At 39.5% G+C, this 21,990-nt stretch overlaps 2 protein-coding genes across 4 annotated transcripts in view; one reads left to right on the plus strand and one right to left on the minus strand.

The window, feature by feature from the left end:
• Positions 1 to 13,954, plus strand: part of NADK (NAD kinase) — a 36,517-nt gene extending 22,563 nt beyond the window's left edge. For both annotated transcript variants that reach the window (XM_026660007.2, XM_024201697.2), the window contains 9 exons: positions 2,433 to 2,562; positions 3,026 to 3,134; positions 3,392 to 3,477; positions 3,815 to 3,917; positions 5,090 to 5,244; positions 5,838 to 5,937; positions 6,857 to 7,014; positions 8,252 to 8,334; positions 11,636 to 13,954. In XM_026660007.2, coding sequence (XP_026515792.1) covers positions 2,433 to 2,562; positions 3,026 to 3,134; positions 3,392 to 3,477; positions 3,815 to 3,917; positions 5,090 to 5,244; positions 5,838 to 5,937; positions 6,857 to 7,014; positions 8,252 to 8,334; positions 11,636 to 11,780 — 1,069 coding nt within the window. In that variant the 3' untranslated portion in view covers positions 11,781 to 13,954. The remainder of the gene's footprint in view (positions 1 to 2,432; positions 2,563 to 3,025; positions 3,135 to 3,391; positions 3,478 to 3,814; positions 3,918 to 5,089; positions 5,245 to 5,837; positions 5,938 to 6,856; positions 7,015 to 8,251; positions 8,335 to 11,635) is intronic.
• Positions 13,955 to 19,705: 5,751 nt separating this feature from the next.
• Positions 19,706 to 21,990, minus strand: part of LOC112107814 — a 21,489-nt gene continuing 19,204 nt past the window's right edge. For both annotated transcript variants that reach the window (XM_024201696.2, XM_024201695.2), the window contains 2 exons: positions 20,981 to 21,128; positions 19,706 to 20,380 (listed from right to left, as the gene is read on the minus strand). In XM_024201696.2, coding sequence (XP_024057464.2) covers positions 20,349 to 20,380; positions 20,981 to 21,128 — 180 coding nt within the window. In that variant the 3' untranslated portion in view covers positions 19,706 to 20,348. The remainder of the gene's footprint in view (positions 20,381 to 20,980; positions 21,129 to 21,990) is intronic.

Consider the following 21,990-nt stretch of genomic DNA (forward strand, 5'->3'; position numbering starts at 1 on the left):
ACTTTTCTTCATTGTTCAGTTCCTTACTCCTTCAGGATTTATTTTTAAAAACAGTTCAGTTAGTAGTTGGATGCTGAAATTGGAGGAGATTTGAAAGTGTGTAGTTACTTTAGTTTGTGATAACCTTTGAAACTAAATACTTTGTCTTCAAAACTGAAACATCTAATAGGATTAAACATAGGGGAGAAAAGGATGGAGGAAACTGAAGGCCTTGTAGGTGGTATGGGGTACATGAGTTCTGATCCCTGTTCTCACCTTTACATTCTGTTACATCTATATAAAAAAAAATACAGTACTGTTTGTCAGTGACTATGTACTTGGTGTTTCGGTATCTCACTACAGTCTGTAGTTAATGCTATATATCTACATACAATATACGTATAAGCAATTCTGGATATAGGAGCTGATCTTTTCAGCTTTTATTTTGCAGTTCAGGATAGCTTAATGAAACTTTGATCCTATGTATGTTGGAGATGCCAGGAGGTATAAAACAGCTGTGTTTGTTTTAACCCTCGATCTTCCAAAAGATGGCGATTCCAAATCTATTTGCAAATTTGGCTTGTTCAGCATTTGCATTAATCCACTTTTCTGCCTAGATTACATCTACAGCATGTGGAAAAAGATGAGATGCTTATAAACTGCTAAGCACAAGTATGAAATTATTTACTTAGCTTTAGACATTCATGCTAAAGAAATAGAGCAGAATGTAGATGTGGTCCCTAAATCAGCTAAATGTATTATGGAGCCACAGTTGTTGCCTCATATTTAGGGTTACAATTGAGGTTCCATTACAGATTTTTCCCTCCCAAAAAATCCACAAAAAGTTATATTGGTCTAATTGTTAGATTAGATCTGAGGCTAAGGTTGTTTCTGTAAAATTAGAAGTGAGTTTGACAAGTGAATTGGACAGTAAAAGTCTTTTTTTAAAGGAAAATATGCACTCTCATACAGCAAGAACCTTAGTGAAGTTTTTGTGTAGGAATAGAATAACTTGAACAGCTGTTTAACTAAGCTAATTAGTTATTCCTTCTGAATAGCACTATTGTAATATCTCTGAAGAGGAAATATAAAATGTTTACGTAGGGAACTTCCCAGACTAGAGCTGAAATATTTAAAACTTCCCTTTACAACTCTTGACAAGTTTTGGTTTTACTTATTTCAGATTGAGAGTCTCATTGATTAAAATGCTTTCCCTCTTTTTACTCTACTGCTGTTTTGGATGAATTTGATGGCTTTGTTCAAGTCTGAAGAAAAACTGTAGGATTGATGATCTGTAGGATTTAAAATTGAGCTATAAATGGTTTTGGCTGAAGCTTGGTATGTAAATTGGAGTGGCTGTATCAAAATACTAAGGGAAACATACCTTTAAAATAATTGAGAGAAAACTGTTTACTGTTCTTTAGATTGATATAGACCCATGCTGAATATTATAGTGTTGGATGAAAAGCATAGGTAGTCTTTCATGTTTCTGCGCTCTCAGATTTACAGTTGAATGCTTCTCCACTCTGATAGTCCAAGTGGAATGGCCTCTAATGCAAGAGACAGGGGAGCACAGTTGCTGGAAGTCTGTTAGGGTATGTCTACACAGCAACTACACACCTGTGGGTGGCCCGTGCCAACCGACTTTGACTCATGGGGCTTGGGCTGCAGGGCTGTTTCAGGGCTGTGTAGACTTCTGGGCTCAGGCTGCAGCCCTGGCTGTGGGACCTGCAAGGCGGGAGGTTCCCAGAGCTTGGGCTGGAAGCCAAGCCCAGAAGTCTACACAGCTATGAAACAGCCTCGCGACCCTAGCCTAAGTCAGCTGGCATGGGCCAGCCATGGGTACCTACTTGCTGTGTAGACACCACCCTTAGTGGAGTGATTTGTAGTTCAAGAAAGGACTTTAGTAGCTATCATTATGCTCCCAGCAGAAACAAAGGACCCATGTTCTCAAACTTCTCTAGCATGTTTGAACCTGCAGGAGTGGGCACCTTAATATTACTTGAGTCTGTCAACTCAGTGGGGAAATAAGAATTGCTATACTGGGGCAGAAAAATGGTCCCTCTAGTCAGAACCCTATACAGTATAAAGCAGTGCTGTTTGGCTCCAAGAAAACCGCTTTAATTATAAATCACTGTATAATTGTTTAGTTGCATCTTTCTGGACCTCTCATGATTAAAACTTAGAACGTTTTCTTAATAAAGACTGAACAGAATGTTCTCAATGAAAAGTGCAATCACATATTTGCTGAAAGCTGGTGTGGCGTTGCATTGTAGCCAATCTGATCTCTTTACTAGATTAAATTTAGCTATCGTATTAAGGTTTTTCATGATTTATTCATCTCTCTTTTAGTCCAGCATACTTTGACTAAAGGGGACTGTTAACTTGATGGTCATGAAATTACAATCCATTTTCCCACATATAATAATTATACTGTTGATTTCCCTCCACAGGCATATTCAGGACCCAGCAAGTCAGCGGTTGACATGGAACAAACCTCCAAAGAGTGTCCTTGTTATCAAAAAGATTCGCGATGCCAGTCTGCTCCAGCCTTTTAAAGAACTCTGTGTATATCTTACTGAGGTAATTCAAATAAATAATGAATGAATGAATAAATAAGTCAATACATATAGAGAACAACAGAAATAATAAATTGTTAAACTTTAAAACAAGTGACTCTCTTGCTATAAGAGCTCAGCTTAATTTAGCTTAAAGGAATCTGCTTCTTTAACATAGATGTATAGGGTAAAATATTCATTTCATTATGCCTTGAGAAAAATATTAGCAAACATTACCATATCACAAGCATGTAATGAAAATTCCAAAGTTTAGTGTCATTAATTCAATCGTTATGTGGCCTTCATATGACAATAAGTGTAATGCTTAAATGCTACAGGATTGTAACAATACATACAGAAGTAGGCAATCAGTCTTGTAATATTTTACATCATTATGTGTTTTAAACTAATAGAATATTGCTGAGGGTCAGGCACTTGTCATTTCATTAGCAGATTTTTTTTTTAGTAAATAATTATGCTTCTTTTAGGAGAACAACATGATAGTTTATGTAGAAAAAAAAGTGCTAGAAGACCCAGCCATAGTTAATGATGATAATTTTGGACCAGTGAAGAAGAAATTTTGCACTTTCAGAGAAGGTACAGTAATGATTTTTTTAAAATCTAGGTTTACTGCCTTTTAATCCTGTTTCCTTAGTGATCCATTCAAATGAATCAGAATTGTCTGATGGAAACCTATTCTTGATAAACCCATGTAGCTGTTGTTTTGATAGCCTGCTGTCAATTATTTACACTTGTAAATTAGCATCAGTGTGCTGCACCAAATTTACATCCATAAATTTAAACCTTTGATACATTATGTAAATTAAACCTTTATTGTCAATGTTATCCTCTAGATTATGATGATATCTCCAATCAGATAGACTTTATCATATGCCTGGGAGGAGATGGTACCTTGCTTTATGCTTCTTCACTTTTTCAGGTGAGTCCTATAGGGAATAATTATTAGAGGTCCTCTCCCTAAACAAGTCCTCTATATGTTAGAAACAGTCTTGAAGTTTTCTGCCATGTTGTGTTTATTTTATTCTGCTCCTGCCAAGTCTCCCCTTCTCATCCAAAAAGCATGAGAGCTACTTAGGTGAATTATACCTTTTGTTTTTACTATTATGCACAACTGAAGTAAAACCCGTAATTAAGATATTTGCAGACAGATTGGGCTGTAATATGGTACCTCTTACACATTAAAAAGCATGGAAATAACATAACTGTTTGATTTGTGCAACATTTAACAGCTTCCCAATTCTTCTTTCTATTGACAGGGTAGCGTACCTCCAGTTATGGCTTTTCATCTGGGATCTCTTGGATTTCTTGCCCCCTTTAACTTTGAGAACTTTCAGTCCCAAGTTACTCAAGTTATAGAAGGTAAGTCTTCTAATGTCTTTGCTGCTTTTTAGAGAGTTATCCTTTATTTGTCTTGTTAGAGTTTTTCTTTAAAATAGGACTCAGCTGAACTATCAAAAATAAATACATAGATATTTTATTAACTTTCAATATTGTTTTCCTCACTTATTTGTAAAGTTGGAATGGTCCAGAAATCACTTCTTGGTTATGGTGTGTAAGGAAAGAATATAGAACTAATGTTTTGCACAATTTGAGTATAAAATGCAAAAACCTAGATCTAATGGCATGGACATACGCTAGATGACCCAACCACCTGTAACTTCTCTGTTTTTGTAAACAATACCATGTTAAAATGGTAAGAAATCAAGCATCCAAAAGTCAGAAAATGCAAAAAATTAAAGTTTCTTCTAGAATGTTATTTTGTGACTCTAATATAGCCAATTATATTGATATGTTAAATAGTAAACCGTTCAAGTTTACATGGAGTATGGAAAAATGTGTGTGACTGAGTTAGCACTGAAGGAAAATTCTTAACTTTTGAAGTTTGACTCTTAAGTGCTTGATTTCTCAACCTCAAAGTTGCATTTACAGTAGTTCTTGGTATTTAAATTGTGTTTGAAATAAAATAAAATAAAAAAAACTGATGCCACTGGTCGCTGGGAAATACAGCTGCTCAGCTTGCACCCCAAAATTAAGACATCCAAACATGTTAACAGAATTCTCATGTTGCTAAATTGTTGTCTTTCATAGTTCATACCTTTTTAAAAATGAACTGATTGTCTTCATGCTTGTCTTACTTACATCTCCCTGAGGATTATCAAACAAGCCAACTACAAAGTTTCTATCTTCAGCTGCTTTAGGTTATGTACATGTAAATTCTCAGATTTCTCATTAGAATATATGGGGGAAAGTGGGTTTTTATGCTTGTTATTCAAATTTGACTCAAGTTTTGCTCAGTCCTACAAAAAAATTTTTATTTTTAATTAAGACAAAGGATGGAAAATTCTCCTGCAAAAGAAACTTGAGAACGTTATTAGCAACTGAAAAATGGGGGGAAACATTTCACAGTGAATGCTACCAGCTTGCTGTGAAAATAGTGCAGTTCCTGATAATGTAGTAGGTGCCACTCTAGTGTGTGTGTGTGTGTGTGTGTGTGTGGTATTTGTTTTTCTTCACTTATTTTTTTCTTATAGGCAATGCAGCGCTTGTTCTCCGGAGCAGACTGAAAGTGAAAGTAGTAAAGGAACACAGAGAGAAGAAGACATTGATACAAAATGGTATTGAAGAAAATGGAGTGATCTCTACAAGTCTAGAGATGGAAATGGGCAAGCACATCATGCAATATCAGGTCTGAATAGCATAAAATGGGAAATAAGCAAAAGAACTAAGAAATAATTCACTCTTCACTTGAGATAATCTCCAGTTCTCTTTTGTGTACTGTATCTACACCCAATTATATTAACCCAGTATTATGACACCTATGATATCTGATTCCACATAATTTCCAGAATGGTTACTAAAGCTAATGAAAAAAGGGTGGGTGGAGTGTGCAGAAGCAACCTCATTGTGTTTAATTTTTGTAATATTCTGTATCTGCACCAGAGGTTTCCTTACTTTTTGAAAACCAAGAAATTACTTAGAGTAATCTTTACCACTGAATCTCCCACTAATTCATATAAGCAAAGGGAAAATCTATCAACGCTAATGGAAACTGGCTTTTGGAAAGTAATTTTTGATCCACTGCACCAAATAATCCTTACAACTGGTGATCACTAAAACAAAAGTATGTCTCTCCAAGACTAAGCTAGACTGACATTGTAATGGGGTGGGGGGGGGGGGTGTTAACCTTTCAAAGATCTGGGAGACATACTTAACTGATCACTTGTCAAATATTATGCTGCCAGGGAAATAACTAACTAGTGGTATTGTACATTATGTCAGGTCCTAAATGAAGTTGTTGTGGATCGAGGTCCTTCCTCCTACCTTTCCAATGTGGATGTTTTTCTAGATGGACATCTCATAACCACAGTTCAAGGTGACGGTAAGGCCATTTCATAATCAAAAAGCTTACAGCCTGTTCCTGCCTTAACAGTATGAGGTAATCAGCTCTTATTTAGGTTGCTCCTACTTTTTTAAAAAAGGGTGCGTTGTTTTATGAGGTAGAAATCAAGGCCTTGGCTTCTGCTCCTGGGTTGTTGAAAACTAGGTGTGCAGAGGAGTGGTGAGTTTCATTTAGACAATTGTTGCAGTCCATAGAGCAGCACTGAAAGCAGAAAAGAGGCTTACAGATGGTATCTTATTATGTGGAGGCCTAGTGTCAAGTCACCACTTGTTTGTGTAGGGGAATTAGGGACAAAAGGCAAGGGGGGGAGGGGGAAGACGGTTGGGAAAGATCCTGGAGTTGAATGTCTGAGTTTGCTGAAATCTTAAGATCTTTTGATGAAGTCACTACTTATTTAATATTAGCACTTCACCTGCAAAACTCTTCAGAAACATTAATCCTCCTATCCCTCTAAGAAAAGTAAATATTATCTGCATTATACAAAGGGGCAAGCTGAGGCACAGTAGTTTTACATGACTCGCCCAAGGCTGTAGAGGTGTAGTCTGTGTCAGTGCTAGGATTGGGAAAGATGTTTCTGGCTCGCGGTCATGTGTTTATTACCACATCTGTCATATGAAATGCGAGTTGGTGGTTTAGGCCTTTCTATTTCACCAATTTAACTTTTTATAAGCAATCTTTTAAAGCATTTAGCTAAAAATTCCAGCCTCTACTACACCTGTGTTGAGTGGAGGAGAAATCCAGCTAATGACTAAAGTCAGAAAGAACTTTTTTTTTTTTTTTTTTTTTTTTTAAGTATTTTCAAATGAAGGAAGTGCAACAGTCCTGTTTCTTAGCCTCCTTTTAAATAACAGCATCGAGCCAAGCAGCCACACGGATAAAACTCTTGTTCCCTTCACAGGCGTGATCGTCTCCACACCAACTGGTAGCACAGCTTATGCGGCTGCAGCGGGAGCATCAATGATTCATCCAAATGTTCCTGCAATAATGATCACCCCAATCTGCCCTCACTCACTGTCCTTCAGACCCATTGTTGTTCCTGCAGGAGTTGAGCTCAAGGTTAAATTGTGTTCCTTCATTTTTTAAAGTTAGAAACTTATGGAGATAACTGTTGAATGTGTTCATTATTATCCACCATGCCAAAACATGACTGAATACTGTAGAACTTTGTCAAGTACTCTTGAAGCAACGTATACTTGTTTAGAAGAATAAACTTCTAGACCATGAGTCTCCACTGACTTGCACCCTATATAGTCATCTGTACCTATGCAAAGTGGGTGTAAATACACTACCATTCTAATTAGTAATAGTGTTTTATATCCATTTTGCATAGATGTAGATGACTACACAAGGTGAAAGGCAGTGAAGGATCAGACCCTAGTGTCAAAAGTCTTTCACGGGTGTGTAGTGAAAGTGGTATTAGCACATCTGTTATAAACTCTTTGTCTTTTACTACTGTGCTTAAATATAGTTCTGCAGAAAAATTTGGCAGGCAAGGTCTTGGTACAGAGTGGATTTTGTTTTCACAAATACATTTTTGAGTTCAAAAAAATGCCAGGTGTTTTGTGTTTATTAATTTATATAACTGAAACAGTTGTATAGTAATCTATAATATGGAAGTCTTGGGCTATTTCTTAGAGGGGTGTGGGGCAGAAAATGTGGCCAGGAGAGTGAGCATGCTGGGTGGAGTTTAAAGAAATGGTAAGTTTTTATTTCATGGATTTGTTGCTTATTAATGGCATCTCTATAAACCCACAATTATCTACACAGTAGATGATAATGCTGTTATGGTGGTAGTTGATCACTTCATGGCATCTCTTATTTAAAAGAAAAACTGTCTTAAATTTGCAAGCCTTAGATTCACCCTGCATCAAAATTCAAATTTATTATTCTAGAATGCAGATTAGACTCTGTTCTGTGGAGAATCTCATAATCTCATCTCATTGAATTGGGTCATGTATTGACTTTTATATCAAGCTAAAGTCTTTTGTAACTGGAATGCCTTTGGTAAATCAGCTTATTGCCATCATTAGGAAAAGGCTCCAATGTACATATAACAAGGGGACATATATGTTGCACATGAAGTAAATTGTATATAAAATATTAAACTTTTATTCATAATATGCCAAACCTTTCAGTAAAAAATGGCAGGAGAGGAAGCTAAATTTCAGTACAATTAGATCACTGAAGAGTAATAACAAAAGTGTAATATTCAGGGGAGTGCTTCCTCTTTGCCCTTTAGCTACAAAAGCTCTTATTATTTCATTCTTGAGTCTTCTGCTTTTCTCTTCCTCAGATCATGCTGTCCCCTGATGCCAGGAACACAGCATGGGTTTCATTTGATGGGAGGAAGAGACAGGAAGTCTGCCATGGAGACAGGTAAAGATTTTTCTTTGATTATTATGACCTTCCTTCATAATATTGACACAAGTATCTGCGGCCACACTTTCAAACTTGGGTTATAATAGGCAAATGATTGAGGGCTTTATGATAGGCCATCATGACCCTTACATTTCAAGAATCAGGGGGTAGCCGTGTTAGTCTGTATCTACAAAAACAACAAGGAGTCTGGTGGCACCTTAAAGACTAACAGATTTATTTGGGCATAAGCTTTCGTGGGTAAAAACCTCACTTCTTCAGATGCATAGAGTGAAAGTTACAGATGCAGGCATTATATACTGACACATGGAGAGCAGGGAGTTACTTCGCAAGTGGAGAACCAGTGTTGACAGGGCCAATTCAATCAGGGTGGATGTAGTCCACTCCCAATAATGGATGAGGAGGTGTCAATTCCAGGAGAGGAAAAGCTGCTTCTGTAATAAGCCAGCCAGTCCCTATTCAAGCCCAGATTAATGGTGTTAAATTTGCAAATGAATTTTAGTTCTGCTGTTTCTCTTTGAAGTCTGTTTCTGAAGTTTTTTTTGTTCAATGATAGTGACTTTTAAATCTGTAATAGAATGACCAGGGAGATTGAAGTGTTCACTTACTGGCTTATGTATATTACCATTCCTGATGTCCGATTTGTGTCCATTTATTCTTTTGCGAAGGGACTGTCCGGTTTGGCCAATGTACATGGCAGAGGGGCACTGCTGGCACATGATGGCATATATAACATTAGTGGATGTGCAGGTGAATGAGCCCTAGTGCCCCTCCTCTACTTGCGCTACATTGATGACATCTTCATCATATGGACCCACGGAAAGGAGGCTCTTGAAGAATTCCACCTGGACTTCAACAATTTCCACCCCACCATCAACCTCAGCCTGGACCAGTCCACACAAGAGATCCACTTCCTGGACACTACAGTGCAAATAAGTGATGGTCACATAAACACCACCCTATACCGGAAACCTACTGACCGCTATACGTACCTACATGCCTCCAGCTTCCATCCAAGACACATCACACGATCCATTGTCTACAGTCAAGCCCTAAGATACAACCGAATTTGCTCCAACCCCTCAGACAGAGACAAACACCTACAAGATCTTTATCAAGCATTCGTAAAACTACAATACCCACCTGGGGAAGTGAGGAAACAGATTGACAGAGCAAGACGGGTACCCAGAAATCACCTACTACAGGACAGGCCCAACAAGGACAATAACAGAACACCACTGGCCATCACATACAGCCCCCAGCTAAAACCTCTCCAGCGCATTATCCACGATCTACAACCTATCCTGGAAAATGATCCTTCACTCTGACAGACCTTGGGAGGCAGGCCAGTCCTCGCTTACAGACAACCCCCCAACCTGAAGCAAATACTCACCAGCAACTACACACCACACCACACCACAGAAACACCAACCCAGGAACCAATCCCTGTAGCAAACCTCGTTGCCTACTCTGTCCCCATATCTACTCTGGCGACACCATCAGAGGACCCAATCACATCAGCCACACCATCAAGGGCTCATTCACCTGCACATCCACTAATGTTATATATGCCATCATGTGCCAGCAGTGCCCCTCTGCCATGTACATTGGCCAAACCGGACAGTCCCTCCGCAAAAGAATAAATGGACACAAATCGGACATCAGGAATGGTAACATACATAAGCCAGTAAGTGAACACTTCAATCTCCCTGGTCATTCTATTACAGATTTAAAAGTCACTATCATTGAACAAAAAAACTTCAGAAACAGACTTCAAAGAGAAACAGCAGAACTAAAATTCATTTGCAAATTTAACACCATTAATCTGGGCTTGAATAGGGACTGGGAGTGGCTGGCTCATTACAGAAGCAGCTTTTCCTCTCCTGGAATTGACACCTCCTCATCCATTATTGGGAGTGGACTACATCCACCCTGATTGAATTGGCCCTGTCAACACTGGTTCTCCACTTGCGAAGTAACTCCCTGCTCTCCATGTGTCAGTATATAATGCCTGCATCTGTAACTTTCACTCTATGCATCCGAAGAAGTGAGGTTTTTACCCACGAGAGCTTATGCCCAAATAAATCTGTTAGTCTTTAAGGTGCCACCAGACTCCTTGTTGTTTAAATTTCAAGCTGAATTAAAAATGCTATATTGTTTCAGGCATTTTCTCACTTGAAAAAAAAATTTTTTCAATCACATTTTAAAAGCAAAGGAAGTGTCAGGAAAAATCATACACACATTACTTAATGCATGTCCTTAAAGAATTCTGTGGACTTCAACTTATGGTCCTGATCATGAGACCTGTTGAGCCCAGTGAGGTGAATGTGAGTTTCATGTACTCTGTACCTCTCAGGATAAGACCATGTTTGTGTCTTGTGCCATTGGCGAAGCTGATTAAAACATCATAAAAAGCAGATGCATCCCTTTGTTGTGCTCAAACGTATACAACAGCAGATGCATTGATGGACTCTTGCTACGTTCAGTGACAGGATTCTGCAGCTCATGAGACACAGTGCTGTGGCTGAAAGGACTTAACCTCTTGATAGATACAATGAAATGTGAGAGCCCAGAGAGGATACGCTAAGAAAAAAACCCAAATTGTCTTCTGCTCAGTGTGGTGTTTTCCGTGGTAGACCAGTCATGCTGTGTGACACACTGCCTTTGTTTCATATTTGTGGGCAGGCAGGGAATTGGAAAATTGCCAGGCTCTTGCACTTGGAGTCTTCTGAATTGCCCTGACCACTTGAAAAATGGAGGGGACGGACAGATTAGGTGAACAGCAAGACTCGGAGATCCCAATCTTAGATTTGGTGATTGGTCCTTTAGTAGAAAAGTTACTCTAGTATTTGCTGCCCTTATTTTTGAAATTTGAGGATCATGGTGACAGTTTAATATTTTAAGGTGTTAAATTTTGAGTTGGTCTGAAGGTGAGGTGCTTAAACCCCAGCAAGGGGTAAGATGAGAGAGGATCACGGGCAAGGCAGGTTGGCCTAGAACCCTCTGCTCCCAAGAGCTTTGATTTACAGAATCTCTCAACATTTGTAAAGCACTCTGCTCATTGTATTATTTAGGCACTGTGCCCCATCTTTGTCACCCCCAGACTTTGGAAACTGACCATTCTCCAAAGGATTGAATGCTTAGTGATGTAGCCAGTGTCCCAAGGGTGTAGTTAAAAAAATAGAAAGAAAGATAGATAAATCTGGGAATCCAGGACTGTTTGATTCTGTAACCACAAATGTACAGTTTTACTACTATTTATCCTCCCTCTTTACTAACTGAGGGTATTCCTGTATTTCAGTATTAGCATCACTACCTCTTGCTATCCCCTCCCTTCGATCTGTTTCCGAGATCCTGTGAGTGACTGGTTTGAAAGCCTGGCTGAGTGTTTACACTGGAATGTTCGGAAGAAGCAAAATCACTTTGCTGTTGAAGAAGAATTTTGAATGTCGACACCTAATGAGACGCATGGGAACTTAAAATGGCAGTATCCCTTGTATAAAAATGTTTGTTCAGCCTAGGGGGAATAGACCAATACATATATTTTTAAATAGTGATGTACCTCACTCCTATCAGTCTGCTCTGCTGATGACCAGAAATTATCATGTTGCTTCCTGTCTCCTGAGAATAGGAGTGGAAGAATTTAGTATCTGATTTTTTTTAAATTTATAATGGATTGGTATTTTTAATCAATATCAACACACAGATCTACAAACCACCTCAAACACAATTGTAACAAGTAATTTGCAGACTAGCATTATAGGTTGTACCCAGATACATAATAGAAAAATGGCGTTAAAATATTCGTTAATTTGGTAGATTTGTAATTCCGTGGTTAAGACTTCTCATCTAAAACTCAAAGGATTTTTTCTTTTTAAAATGCTCTTTGTTAACTTAAATGAATGCATGGTAGTCAAAATGTCTTCCCATCAGGTGAACTACTTAAATATTTTGCCTTTCCATAAAAATATAGCAACAATTAGGGGAAAGAACCACTATACAGATGCTCTTCAGATACAACTTACTATCAAAAATAGAGATAGTTTTGTAAGTATTGAGAACCCTTTTTCTTTCTGTCCATTTGAACTAACATCATTTAGGGTCCCCATAGGCAGCATTGACAACTGCCTGGGTGAACAAACTGGTAAAGTGGCATACTTTTTTGTTGATGAGCTAATTATGCCTGAGCAGTTCCCTGCTTTTTGAGCATGTTTGTGACCCTTAGAAAAGGTTTGGGTTTTTTCTTCTCTCTTTTTAACCCTTTGGGATAAGCAGCAGCATTTGAGGTTGTAAACTACAGATTTTTCATCAAGTGCTCATTGTTGACTCAACAAGCAGAGTCTCTTCTAGGATGGCTGTATTGTTATTCTTTTGAACCACTAATTACGTTAGTCTCACATTCTGTATTAGGATCTGAATGCTCTTCATGCCCATTGAAGATAAGTGTGCTCCTTTCAGGATTTAATTTTGAGTAGGGAGAAAAGGGATACTGCACTGATAGGCTGATCAGAAACAGGACACATTCCCAGCATAGTAGCGATGGTGCCTTCAGCACACTTCAAGATATTTTAAGTCTTGTATGTACTTTTTTAAGAGTCTTTCAAATGTTTCTAACCTGTTTATGTACATATTTTATTGTACATGCTTTTATGAAAACAAGTAGTTTGAAAAAAGGGTTTGTACTGCAATCACTTTTACTAAAAATCAAACTCAGTTATAATGTTTACATTTATGTTCTCTGTGGTGCAGTCTCTCATAACCATATTGTTCAAATCCTAGCATCTTCATGTATCTCTGCATAGACCATTAAAAGGGATGGAGGTTCTCTGCTAATCTTGAAGTCTACAGCATATTTTTGCAGAGGAATCTGTGTCTTACTGATTAAGTGTGGGATTTCAAAGAAGCTCTATTGAACTTTCATGGTTGTCTTGCGCTTGTTAGTGTTTGTGCAGTCAGGGGTAACAATGGGAGATGTATTAATTCCCATGCTCTACCTACCCTGCAGTCCTCTGATTCATGGGCTAATGTCTTTTTTTGTTTTGTTTTTGCATGTTGCCCTGGTCTGTTTAATTTTGTCAAATCAAGGTGAGAGCACTCTGCATAAAGCAGCAGATTTAAACTCTCTGGTAATGGTGTAAATCACGCTAATATTGTGTTAATATAAATTCATGTTCAGTTTGTAAATGTTTTGTTAACTAGAATATTGGTTGAATTCCGTCTGGACCAGCAAAATTTGTGACACCCCTGAGTATGTTCAGACAGCTTTAGATCTTTGTTTTTCACTTGAATTTACAGTATAATGGTTATATCACTGTTTAAAGTTGCTTACGGGTTTTTTAGCCGACAAAGTATTCAATTTTCGAACACCTGTTTGCTTTCTGAGCTATAGAAACATATTTTGTTTTGGAAAAAGATACATTTCCCTATTTAAAAATGCAATAATTGAGAAAAGGAACAGAGTAGAGCCTTTAATTTTAAGATTTAGTATATAAATTTACTAAAATGAATGAGAATGGACAGAAGGCTTTGCTGGATAGGAAGTGAAAAAATAAACCATTTGAGAAAATGGTAAGGCAAAATAAGTAAAAATGAGCCTTATATAGAACAGCAGTTGTTGTTTAATTAAAAAAAAAAAAAAAAAAAAAGCTCAAACCTAGCATTTTAGCACCTTTTTTATTTGTGCTTTTTTTATAATAGTAAATATCATTCATTACATGGAGCAAATTGTGGAACTTAAGTTTTCAATGTACATTTCATAAAATGTAATCTCTAAAACCGTATGTAACTACTCCCTCTAAATTTGACTTATGTTTCTTATTAAAATTAATCTAACATACACGGGCAGTTGCATTATTTGGCTCTGAGTGAAATTTCTTCATAGTTTTGCCTATGAAAGCCACCTTGATGACAAAAATCTGTGGATTGCTACACAGCTGAATAGAAAGAGCTACAATCATGAAAGTAACCTGGTGGATTTATGCTTCAGTTTTCACTTCGGACAAGATACTTAATCCTGTTTTCTTAACAGCTTTGCTTAAACAAAAAACCCCAAACAGTGAGTTGTATTTTAATACTTTAAGAATTTATCTAATTGTAAGAATGCCCCACCCCACCCCCACTCCCAAGACCCATCTCTCCTAATTGGCCGTACACAAGCAGGTTACTAAGACCTGGTCTATACTGAAATGTTTTTGGTAACATAGCTATGTCAGCAAAAAGAACAAGGAGTACTTGTGGCACCTTAGAGACTAGCAAATTTATTTGGACATAAGCTTTCGTGGGCTAAAACCCACTTCATCGGATGCATGGAGTGGAAAATACAGTAGGAAGATATATATACACACACAGAGAACATGAAAAAATGGGGGTTGCCATACCAACTCTAACGAGACTAATCAATTAAGGTGGGCTATTAGCAGGAGGAAAAAATAATAGCCCACCTTAATTGATTAGTCTATATCAGCAAAAACGAGACTAACACGGCTACCACTCTGATAGCTATGTCAGTTAGAGGCATTATTCTTCCGCCACCCCTTACTGATACAGCTATTCTGGCAAAAGCCCTAGTGTAGATGCAGTTATACTGGCAAAAAACTCCTTTTGCCAGTATAGCTTACTCTGTTTGTGGAAATGGTTTAAACTGTATCAGCAAAAGACCTCTTTTACTGAGACAAACTGCATCTCTACTAGCGTGCGGGTTGCTGGTGTAACTATACCGGCAAACCCTTTCATATGTAGACAGGGCCTAAGATTTGTAACTTACTCCTTTGAAAGGAAAAATGAGTTGGTGATCTCCAAAACTTAAAAAAAAGAAAAAGGAAAATGTAAGTTATTGAAGAACTAAAACTGATGTAACATAGTATAATCCAGCGTATACTGACATTTTAAAAATCCCAATGTTTCATGTTAACGCTTTGGAAACTTGTTACATATTGCTGATATATCACATATTTTTCAAACCTTTCAATAAACTTTTTTTAAAAGTTGGCTTTATGCATCAGCATTTGACCGGTCTCTAGATCATAGAAATAGATACGCAGTAATTTCTCAAAAGTACAGTGTGTTTTAGGGTACATATTGAACACTAGCTTCTATAGTGTCACTGATATATGGAGGTGCAACTGAGCATGTGTGCACTCATGAGAAAAGACTTCCAATCTTTAAGGAAAGGTACAAAATAAGCTTCTGGCATTTGCTGTATAGGCTAAAACAAAAGCATTGTGTTCACATAGCTACACTGAATTTCTTAAGGATCCAAGAGAAGAAAAATTACAAGAGCCGGGGATAAAGAACTAGTGAAATTAAGGACAACCTCTGAGACACTGGGAAGAATACTAAACACAATCCTTCCATGCAAAATTGGACTCAAAGAAGTTTATGAATGAACATTCGGCTCTGATGCCAGACAGCTCATCCTGACATGTACCCAGTGATAAATACTTAAGGAATCTTTAATTAGCTTGGGAATCTAAGGCATCTTTACAGGATTTCTTGATTAGCCTAGCCTGTAACCTGTCCAACAAAGCAACAGCTGGTGCATATTCTCAGGCCACATGAAGGGGATTGACAAGCAGTGAAGGAAATTCAGTGTTTGCTGCACCTGGTTAACATAGCTGGTTTTGAATGGTGTATCCACATTAGAGCTGACATGCCTGAGATTATGTGCCAGGAGGGCTTTCACTTCCTCAGTGCAGAGACATGTCTCACCAGTTCAGAAACATTGTTATTTGTAACCAAAGCACCACCCAAAACCACACCCAGACCTTCACATGACCGTGATTCCTTTTCTTGCCTCTACTGTGCGGGAATAGCATTGCCCCATCAGGGGACTCATTTGGCTGAACTCAACTTGCTGACAGCATGACTCCCACAATTGTTTACATATGGGTCACAAGCTCGCTCTCTTTCTCTCTCCTGTCAAAATGAGTGTTCCAAATAACATTTCCAGTTTTAAATTACTGGGTTTTAAGTGGCAAAAAAAACCCTTAGATTTACCCCAGTTGTAAAAAACAAATACATCCTGTAATTTTTCTTGCAGGTTGAGGAGGAAGAAGCACAAAAGGGGACCACTTATATTCATAAAAAAATGCTTTACAGGAATGCCTGTAATCTCCCGAAACCTAGCATTTCTAGTTTGTATTTAAAGTAGCAATAAAATCGGGGCTATTTGGTTATCTGGACCACTCCCACTTAAACCAGTGGGAACTACATGTGTACATCTGAGGGGAGAATTTGGTTCACTGATCGGGGCCTGGCCCCTCTCCCCTCCCCTCCCCATCATGTCATCCAGTTCATTTAATAGAAATAGGGCCAAATTCTGCTTTTGAGCAGCCCCAATGTTAATGGGATTTAAAGGGTGCAAATTAGGAGAATTTGGCCCGAAAAAGTTGACAGTAGGGAACTATCTTTCTGATGTCCTGCCCTTGTGTAACATTTTTTTTCAAAGATCAACGTGTACTAAAAAGGTGGGAGTGGGGAATATATAGTGCAGTTGCAATAGCATTCTTGAGTTGGATTATATCACAATAAACACCACTGTTAAGATGCTTTGACAGGCATTTATATCCACAATAACAATTCATGCCGTATTGTTATATTCAAGCACTTGCAAAGTTCGAAGGCCTAAAATGTTGTCTTTTCTTCTGTATTTGTTTTCCAAATTCATGTGCTTCTCTGTGGGGTGTGTTCCAAATCAAATTCTTTGATATTTTTTTTTTCTTTCCCCTAAAGCCAAATCAGTGTCTGATGCCAGCAGGTATAATAATCCTTTGCAAATTCAAACATCTCAAAGGGGGCTGGTAGTCAGTAAGGAGAGAAGATGGTAGTAAAAATAAAATGGATGACCTTAGACCTGAAGCAGTGGTCCTTGCTCAAGCAGAACTCACACTGACCTCGATAGGAGATCTGCCTGAGCAAGGACTGTTGGGCCAAGTCCCTTTGAGTCTTTTTCTGAAGAAAAATTAGAGTCTAAAACCAGGGAAATGGAAATAAATACTGCCAAGAACTTAGAAGGATGGTCTGGGGAAGTCCGCATGTTGAGCAATTGCTCTAGATATCTGTGGTTAGAAACAGTTCTGAGGAAAGAGCCATGGGTCAGATGATCATACAAAAAAAAAAAAAAAAAACTATCTTCTGTCTATTGTGTGCACTTACAATTTTCATGAGTGTGAACCATTAGCCTCTTCGAATCCTATTAAGAGAAACTTTGAGTGCTGATGACAGGGGCTGGTTGACAGTTTGAGTGAAGTCTTCAGCCAGCTTTACTCAGTAACAGCTGACATGGGGCACATTTGAACCCGTGACCTGAAGGTGAAAGGCATTACAACCCTAAATCCATGCTGCCCAAGGTAAAGCTTGTTGATAGCTGTAGTCCCCTGTTAGATTCTGTATAAAATAGCTGGGATTCATTTGTGGGGAACAAGTGATCCCATTCTTGCCATATCAATGCTTTTGTATTCTGGTTGCTGGTGGAGTAAGGCTGGATTTTCAGCTCGAGAGCTAGATTCAATTCTTGTCTTAGTCATTGGTGAAAGTGATTTTGTCTCACCCTGGTCTGTAATGATTCAATCTGCTCAAGAGTGGCCTAGGATTGGAATATCTGGGACATGATAGAAAGTGTTGCAGGTCAGGCTTGGAGGACATTGGCAGAGCCAGTGAGAGGGGTGCAGGACTGGTATAACTGGGTGTGCTGCAGATCATGACTCCAATGCACGGGCGTAACTGTATGTGGGGAAACTTGCATGGTTCAAACCCATGGGATGCCTGCTTCAACCAACCCTACTTGTCCCTCACTTGCACATGCACTGAATTCACTAACAAACTTTGCTTTAACAAAAGCTTTTATTGCTCAGATATTAATGTTGACAGTTATGCTGAGCTGGTAACTAAAGAATAAACATTTATGCGGCTTCAGGGACTCCGGTGGCACCTTAAAGACTAATATTTATTTGGGCATCAGCTTTCATAGAAGTGGGTTTTTTACCCACAAAAGCTGATGCCCAAATAAATGTTAGTCTTTAAGGTGCCACCGGACTCCCTGTTGTTTTTGTGGATACAGACTAACACGGCTACCTCCTGATACTTGACATACATGGGGCTGTTAACGTGCTTTTAAAATGAACTGAATAGGTAGCTTGTTACTCTTAAGTTTTTGTTTTTTTAATGAGTTCAATGTGAAATGTAGCAGAGAGACTGCCAGAGGAGCTCAACAAGACCTCAGTCGGGGATAAGAACCTTTTATTCTTAAAAGGTGAAGGTTAATTCCCTGAGGCATAACAACACATTGTTGCTTTCTAGATTGTTTGTGTGTAGTCACAGCTGTGTTACTTCTAGTTATAAAACCATTTCTGCTATCACGTTGTTAGGAGGATGTGAGAGAGGAATAGTAAATAACGAGGACATATTCGCAAGGTGTCCATTTTTTGTAACTGAAATAACATTTTGGCAGAGCTTAGCTGTGCAGCAGAAGTATTGCGACTACCATACAGTGTCTGCTGAGGAGAGAGCCAGGGCAAGTTTGCTTATTTCAAAAAATGTATTGAGCAAATCTTACTGGCTTTCTGCATTTCTGCAACCATTTATAAAAGTAAAAACATTTTATCTTAGTGAAGCGAAGCCAGTGTATTTGTCCAATGGCTTAGGGCAGAGACCATAGACAGAACTCCCTTGTTCGCTCCTGGTGCTGCCACTTGTGTGCTCTGTGACCTCAGACAAATCATTTGACTTATCTGCTTCCATGTCTTCAGCTGTGAAGTTGATGTAGTTCCACCTCACAGGAGTACAGAGAGGATTAATTTTTCAAATGTTTTGAGAGCCTCTGATGTAAGAAATGATACATAAAAATGAAAAATATTACACTAGCTACTTACTCTCAGCACTTAATCCATGATTTCTAATATCAACCCCCCAAAAGAATCTCTGCCCACAACACACAAACTGCAGGTGTAGCTCCAATCCATAGTCCATATGATTCCCCTACAAGTTACCAGGCTGACAACTTTAGAAAAAACCACTCTCCACCCCCAAACTGTGTTTATGCTTTATTGAAAAATACAAAGCCAGTAACAAAAGCTTCCAATTAATAAAATATCAAACTTTTTTTTATAGTATTAAAGGCTTAATGTAACCATCAATCTCAGTTATGAAATGGCACATTTATTACACTCACACAGTCAGAGTTAGTTAATCTGAGTTTGTTTTGCAAACTAATTTTTAGTTGGATTTAAAAAAATATTCCAATTTAAGAAGATGACAGTTGAGGAGCAAGAGGCCTACCCAGGCTGTTATGGTACAAGCAATTGCACAGCCATATCAGAAGCCAGGAGATGTGTAATAATTATAGAAACATCTTGTTTCTTTAAAAAAAAATTACTATCTGCAGTAGTGCAACAGAGGCTATGCACAGTAGTGCTACCGGGGACAATGCTGCACACCACACTGGGAAACTATGGCAGGCCAATCCACTCTGATGCCTCATTGCTCAGTCAGAAAACCTGCGTCTCTGTGGTGTATGTGAAAGCCAGAAGACAGCAGTCTGCTGCTCTGCTTTTAAACTCTGCAATTAATCTCCACTATGGTGGTAAATTAATAAAACCTCCACCACGTGCACGTCTTATTGGCCTTTGGTCACAAAGTGGTGGTCGTTGCAGCAATGTGAAATAAAATGCAAGATGTGCTATCCTGTCAGCAGGAGCAATGGTGGAATGGAAGGGGTGGCATTAGTCTGGAAAGCAGAGAGAGCTCTGGAAAGAGTTATCAGCTGCACAGCCACAACTGCTTGGACACATGGACTCGCGAAAGCACAACGCAAACTACGGAATGTGTAGAGACCAAACCGTGAAATGGGAGGACCAAAGAAGCGAATTCCCCAGGTTGGGCTGAGTTTTCTGAATAAACCCCCAGTGAAATGGACCCCGTCATCTCATGCTTTTTAGGCAGGGTGAGGGATGAGATCCTTCCCACTGTGGTTTCACTCTATAAGAGCACCAAATGGGACCGAACAGGGTTGCTGCCCCTCAGGAATCAATCCTTCCATAGGAAGAAAACACTGTGGAGGAGAAAGGAAAAGGAAGGTCATTGTCAGAGCCACCTTCTAGTATTGCCATAGAAAGGATGTAAGAGAGGGGCTGCGTGGTTAAGCACAAGAGTGGGCCATGGAAATATGCGAGTTCAAATCCCAACAGTGCCAATTGCTCTGGTAAGTCCCTTCATTCTGTGCCTCTGTTTTTCCAGCTGTTAAGCTGCCCCTCTTGAGGTGCTGTGAGGCTCAGCAGGTTTGGAAAGCACTATGAAGATAAAAAGTGTCTGTTTCTGTAGTCTTAGATGCATGAATAAAATCTTACATAAAGCTACTCTCAGGGCAGGTGTCCACTGCAGCCTAGGCTAAGACACAACTTTGACTGACGTTATTTTATGGAGAGGGCATGTGTCACTCACTGCCCTGCAGGAGCTGAGGAGCCTAGGGCCAGGTCAGAAAATTTAGAGGTTACAGAAGCATCTGCTGTAGTTAAGAGTCTGTCTATTGTCCTAAAACTGTCAGTTGTTCCAAATCTCCTTTCCTGCCTGACAAACTCCCTGTTTGATTGTGGCTGAAATGCTACAGACTGCAGTCTTCTTGCACTGGCCAGTTTATACTCTAAATACTCACTTCTCTCTCTCAGCCCCTGCCCAAAGCTGCGATAGACATGGAGCAGTGCCCAGAACAGAACAGATTTTATTGCCACGGAAATGCAAGAGCCAATGATGACAGCAGCTTCCAGGGCATAGGAAAATTCCTGGCCCCAGTCTCTTATCACCTGAGGAAAAATGGAAAGAGACCAATCAATCAGTACTTGCATTGACAGAAACCTGCTGCCATAGAATGTAACGAGTCATCAATCTGCCAAAACAGGGAAGTGGAGAGGCAGCCGTGTGGATGCCAAGGAGGGAGCTCCATTTATACCATGTGGTTGGGTTTCTTCTTCTGGTTTTGTGTTGGTTACACAATGATTTCCTAGTCCAACCCCAAGAGATCACAAAAACTACCCCAACGAGCAGCTTGTTAGTAGTCTTTGAAGAATGACTAGAGTTAATGGGCTAGGGAGACTGCTTTTTGCTACAGTAGGGTTACCATTCGTCCGGATTCCCCCGGACATGTCCGGATTTTAGAGCTAAAAATAGCGTCCGGGGGGAATTTCTAAATGTCTGGACTTCCCCCCGGGCTCCGACAGCCAGAGACAGCCCCTCCTTCCCCCTGCAGCAGAGATCGCTCCCTCCCTGCATTTGCAGATCACCAGCCGGCCGTTCGCACCGGCAGTCTGGAGCTCCTCCCCCTGCTCCTTCTCCCCGGCACGCTGGTCTGAGCGGCAGAGTAAGGGGGGGCCAGGGGGTCAGAGAAGGGGCAGGGAGGTTCTGGAGGGAGCAGTCAAGAGACGGGGGAGGGGTCGGGCGTTCGGGGGGGGGCTTTCTGGGGTTGGGGGGGGTGGATAAGGTTTTGGGCAGTCAGGGTACAGGTAGGGGGTAGGGTCCTGGGGGTGGGCAGTTAGGATGGGGGGGTCTCAGGAGGGGGCAGTTAGGGGATAAGGAACAGGGAGGCTTAGGTAGGGGGTGGGGTTCTGGAGGGCAGTTAGGATATGAGTACCAGGTCTAATGCAGTTTGGTTGCCATTCTGTATCAGAT

The sequence above is a fragment of the Terrapene carolina genome, unplaced genomic scaffold, assembly GCF_002925995.2.
Source record: "Terrapene carolina triunguis isolate 2854851 unplaced genomic scaffold, T_m_triunguis-2.0 Scaffold714, whole genome shotgun sequence".
Lineage (NCBI taxonomy): Eukaryota > Metazoa > Chordata > Testudines > Emydidae > Terrapene > Terrapene triunguis.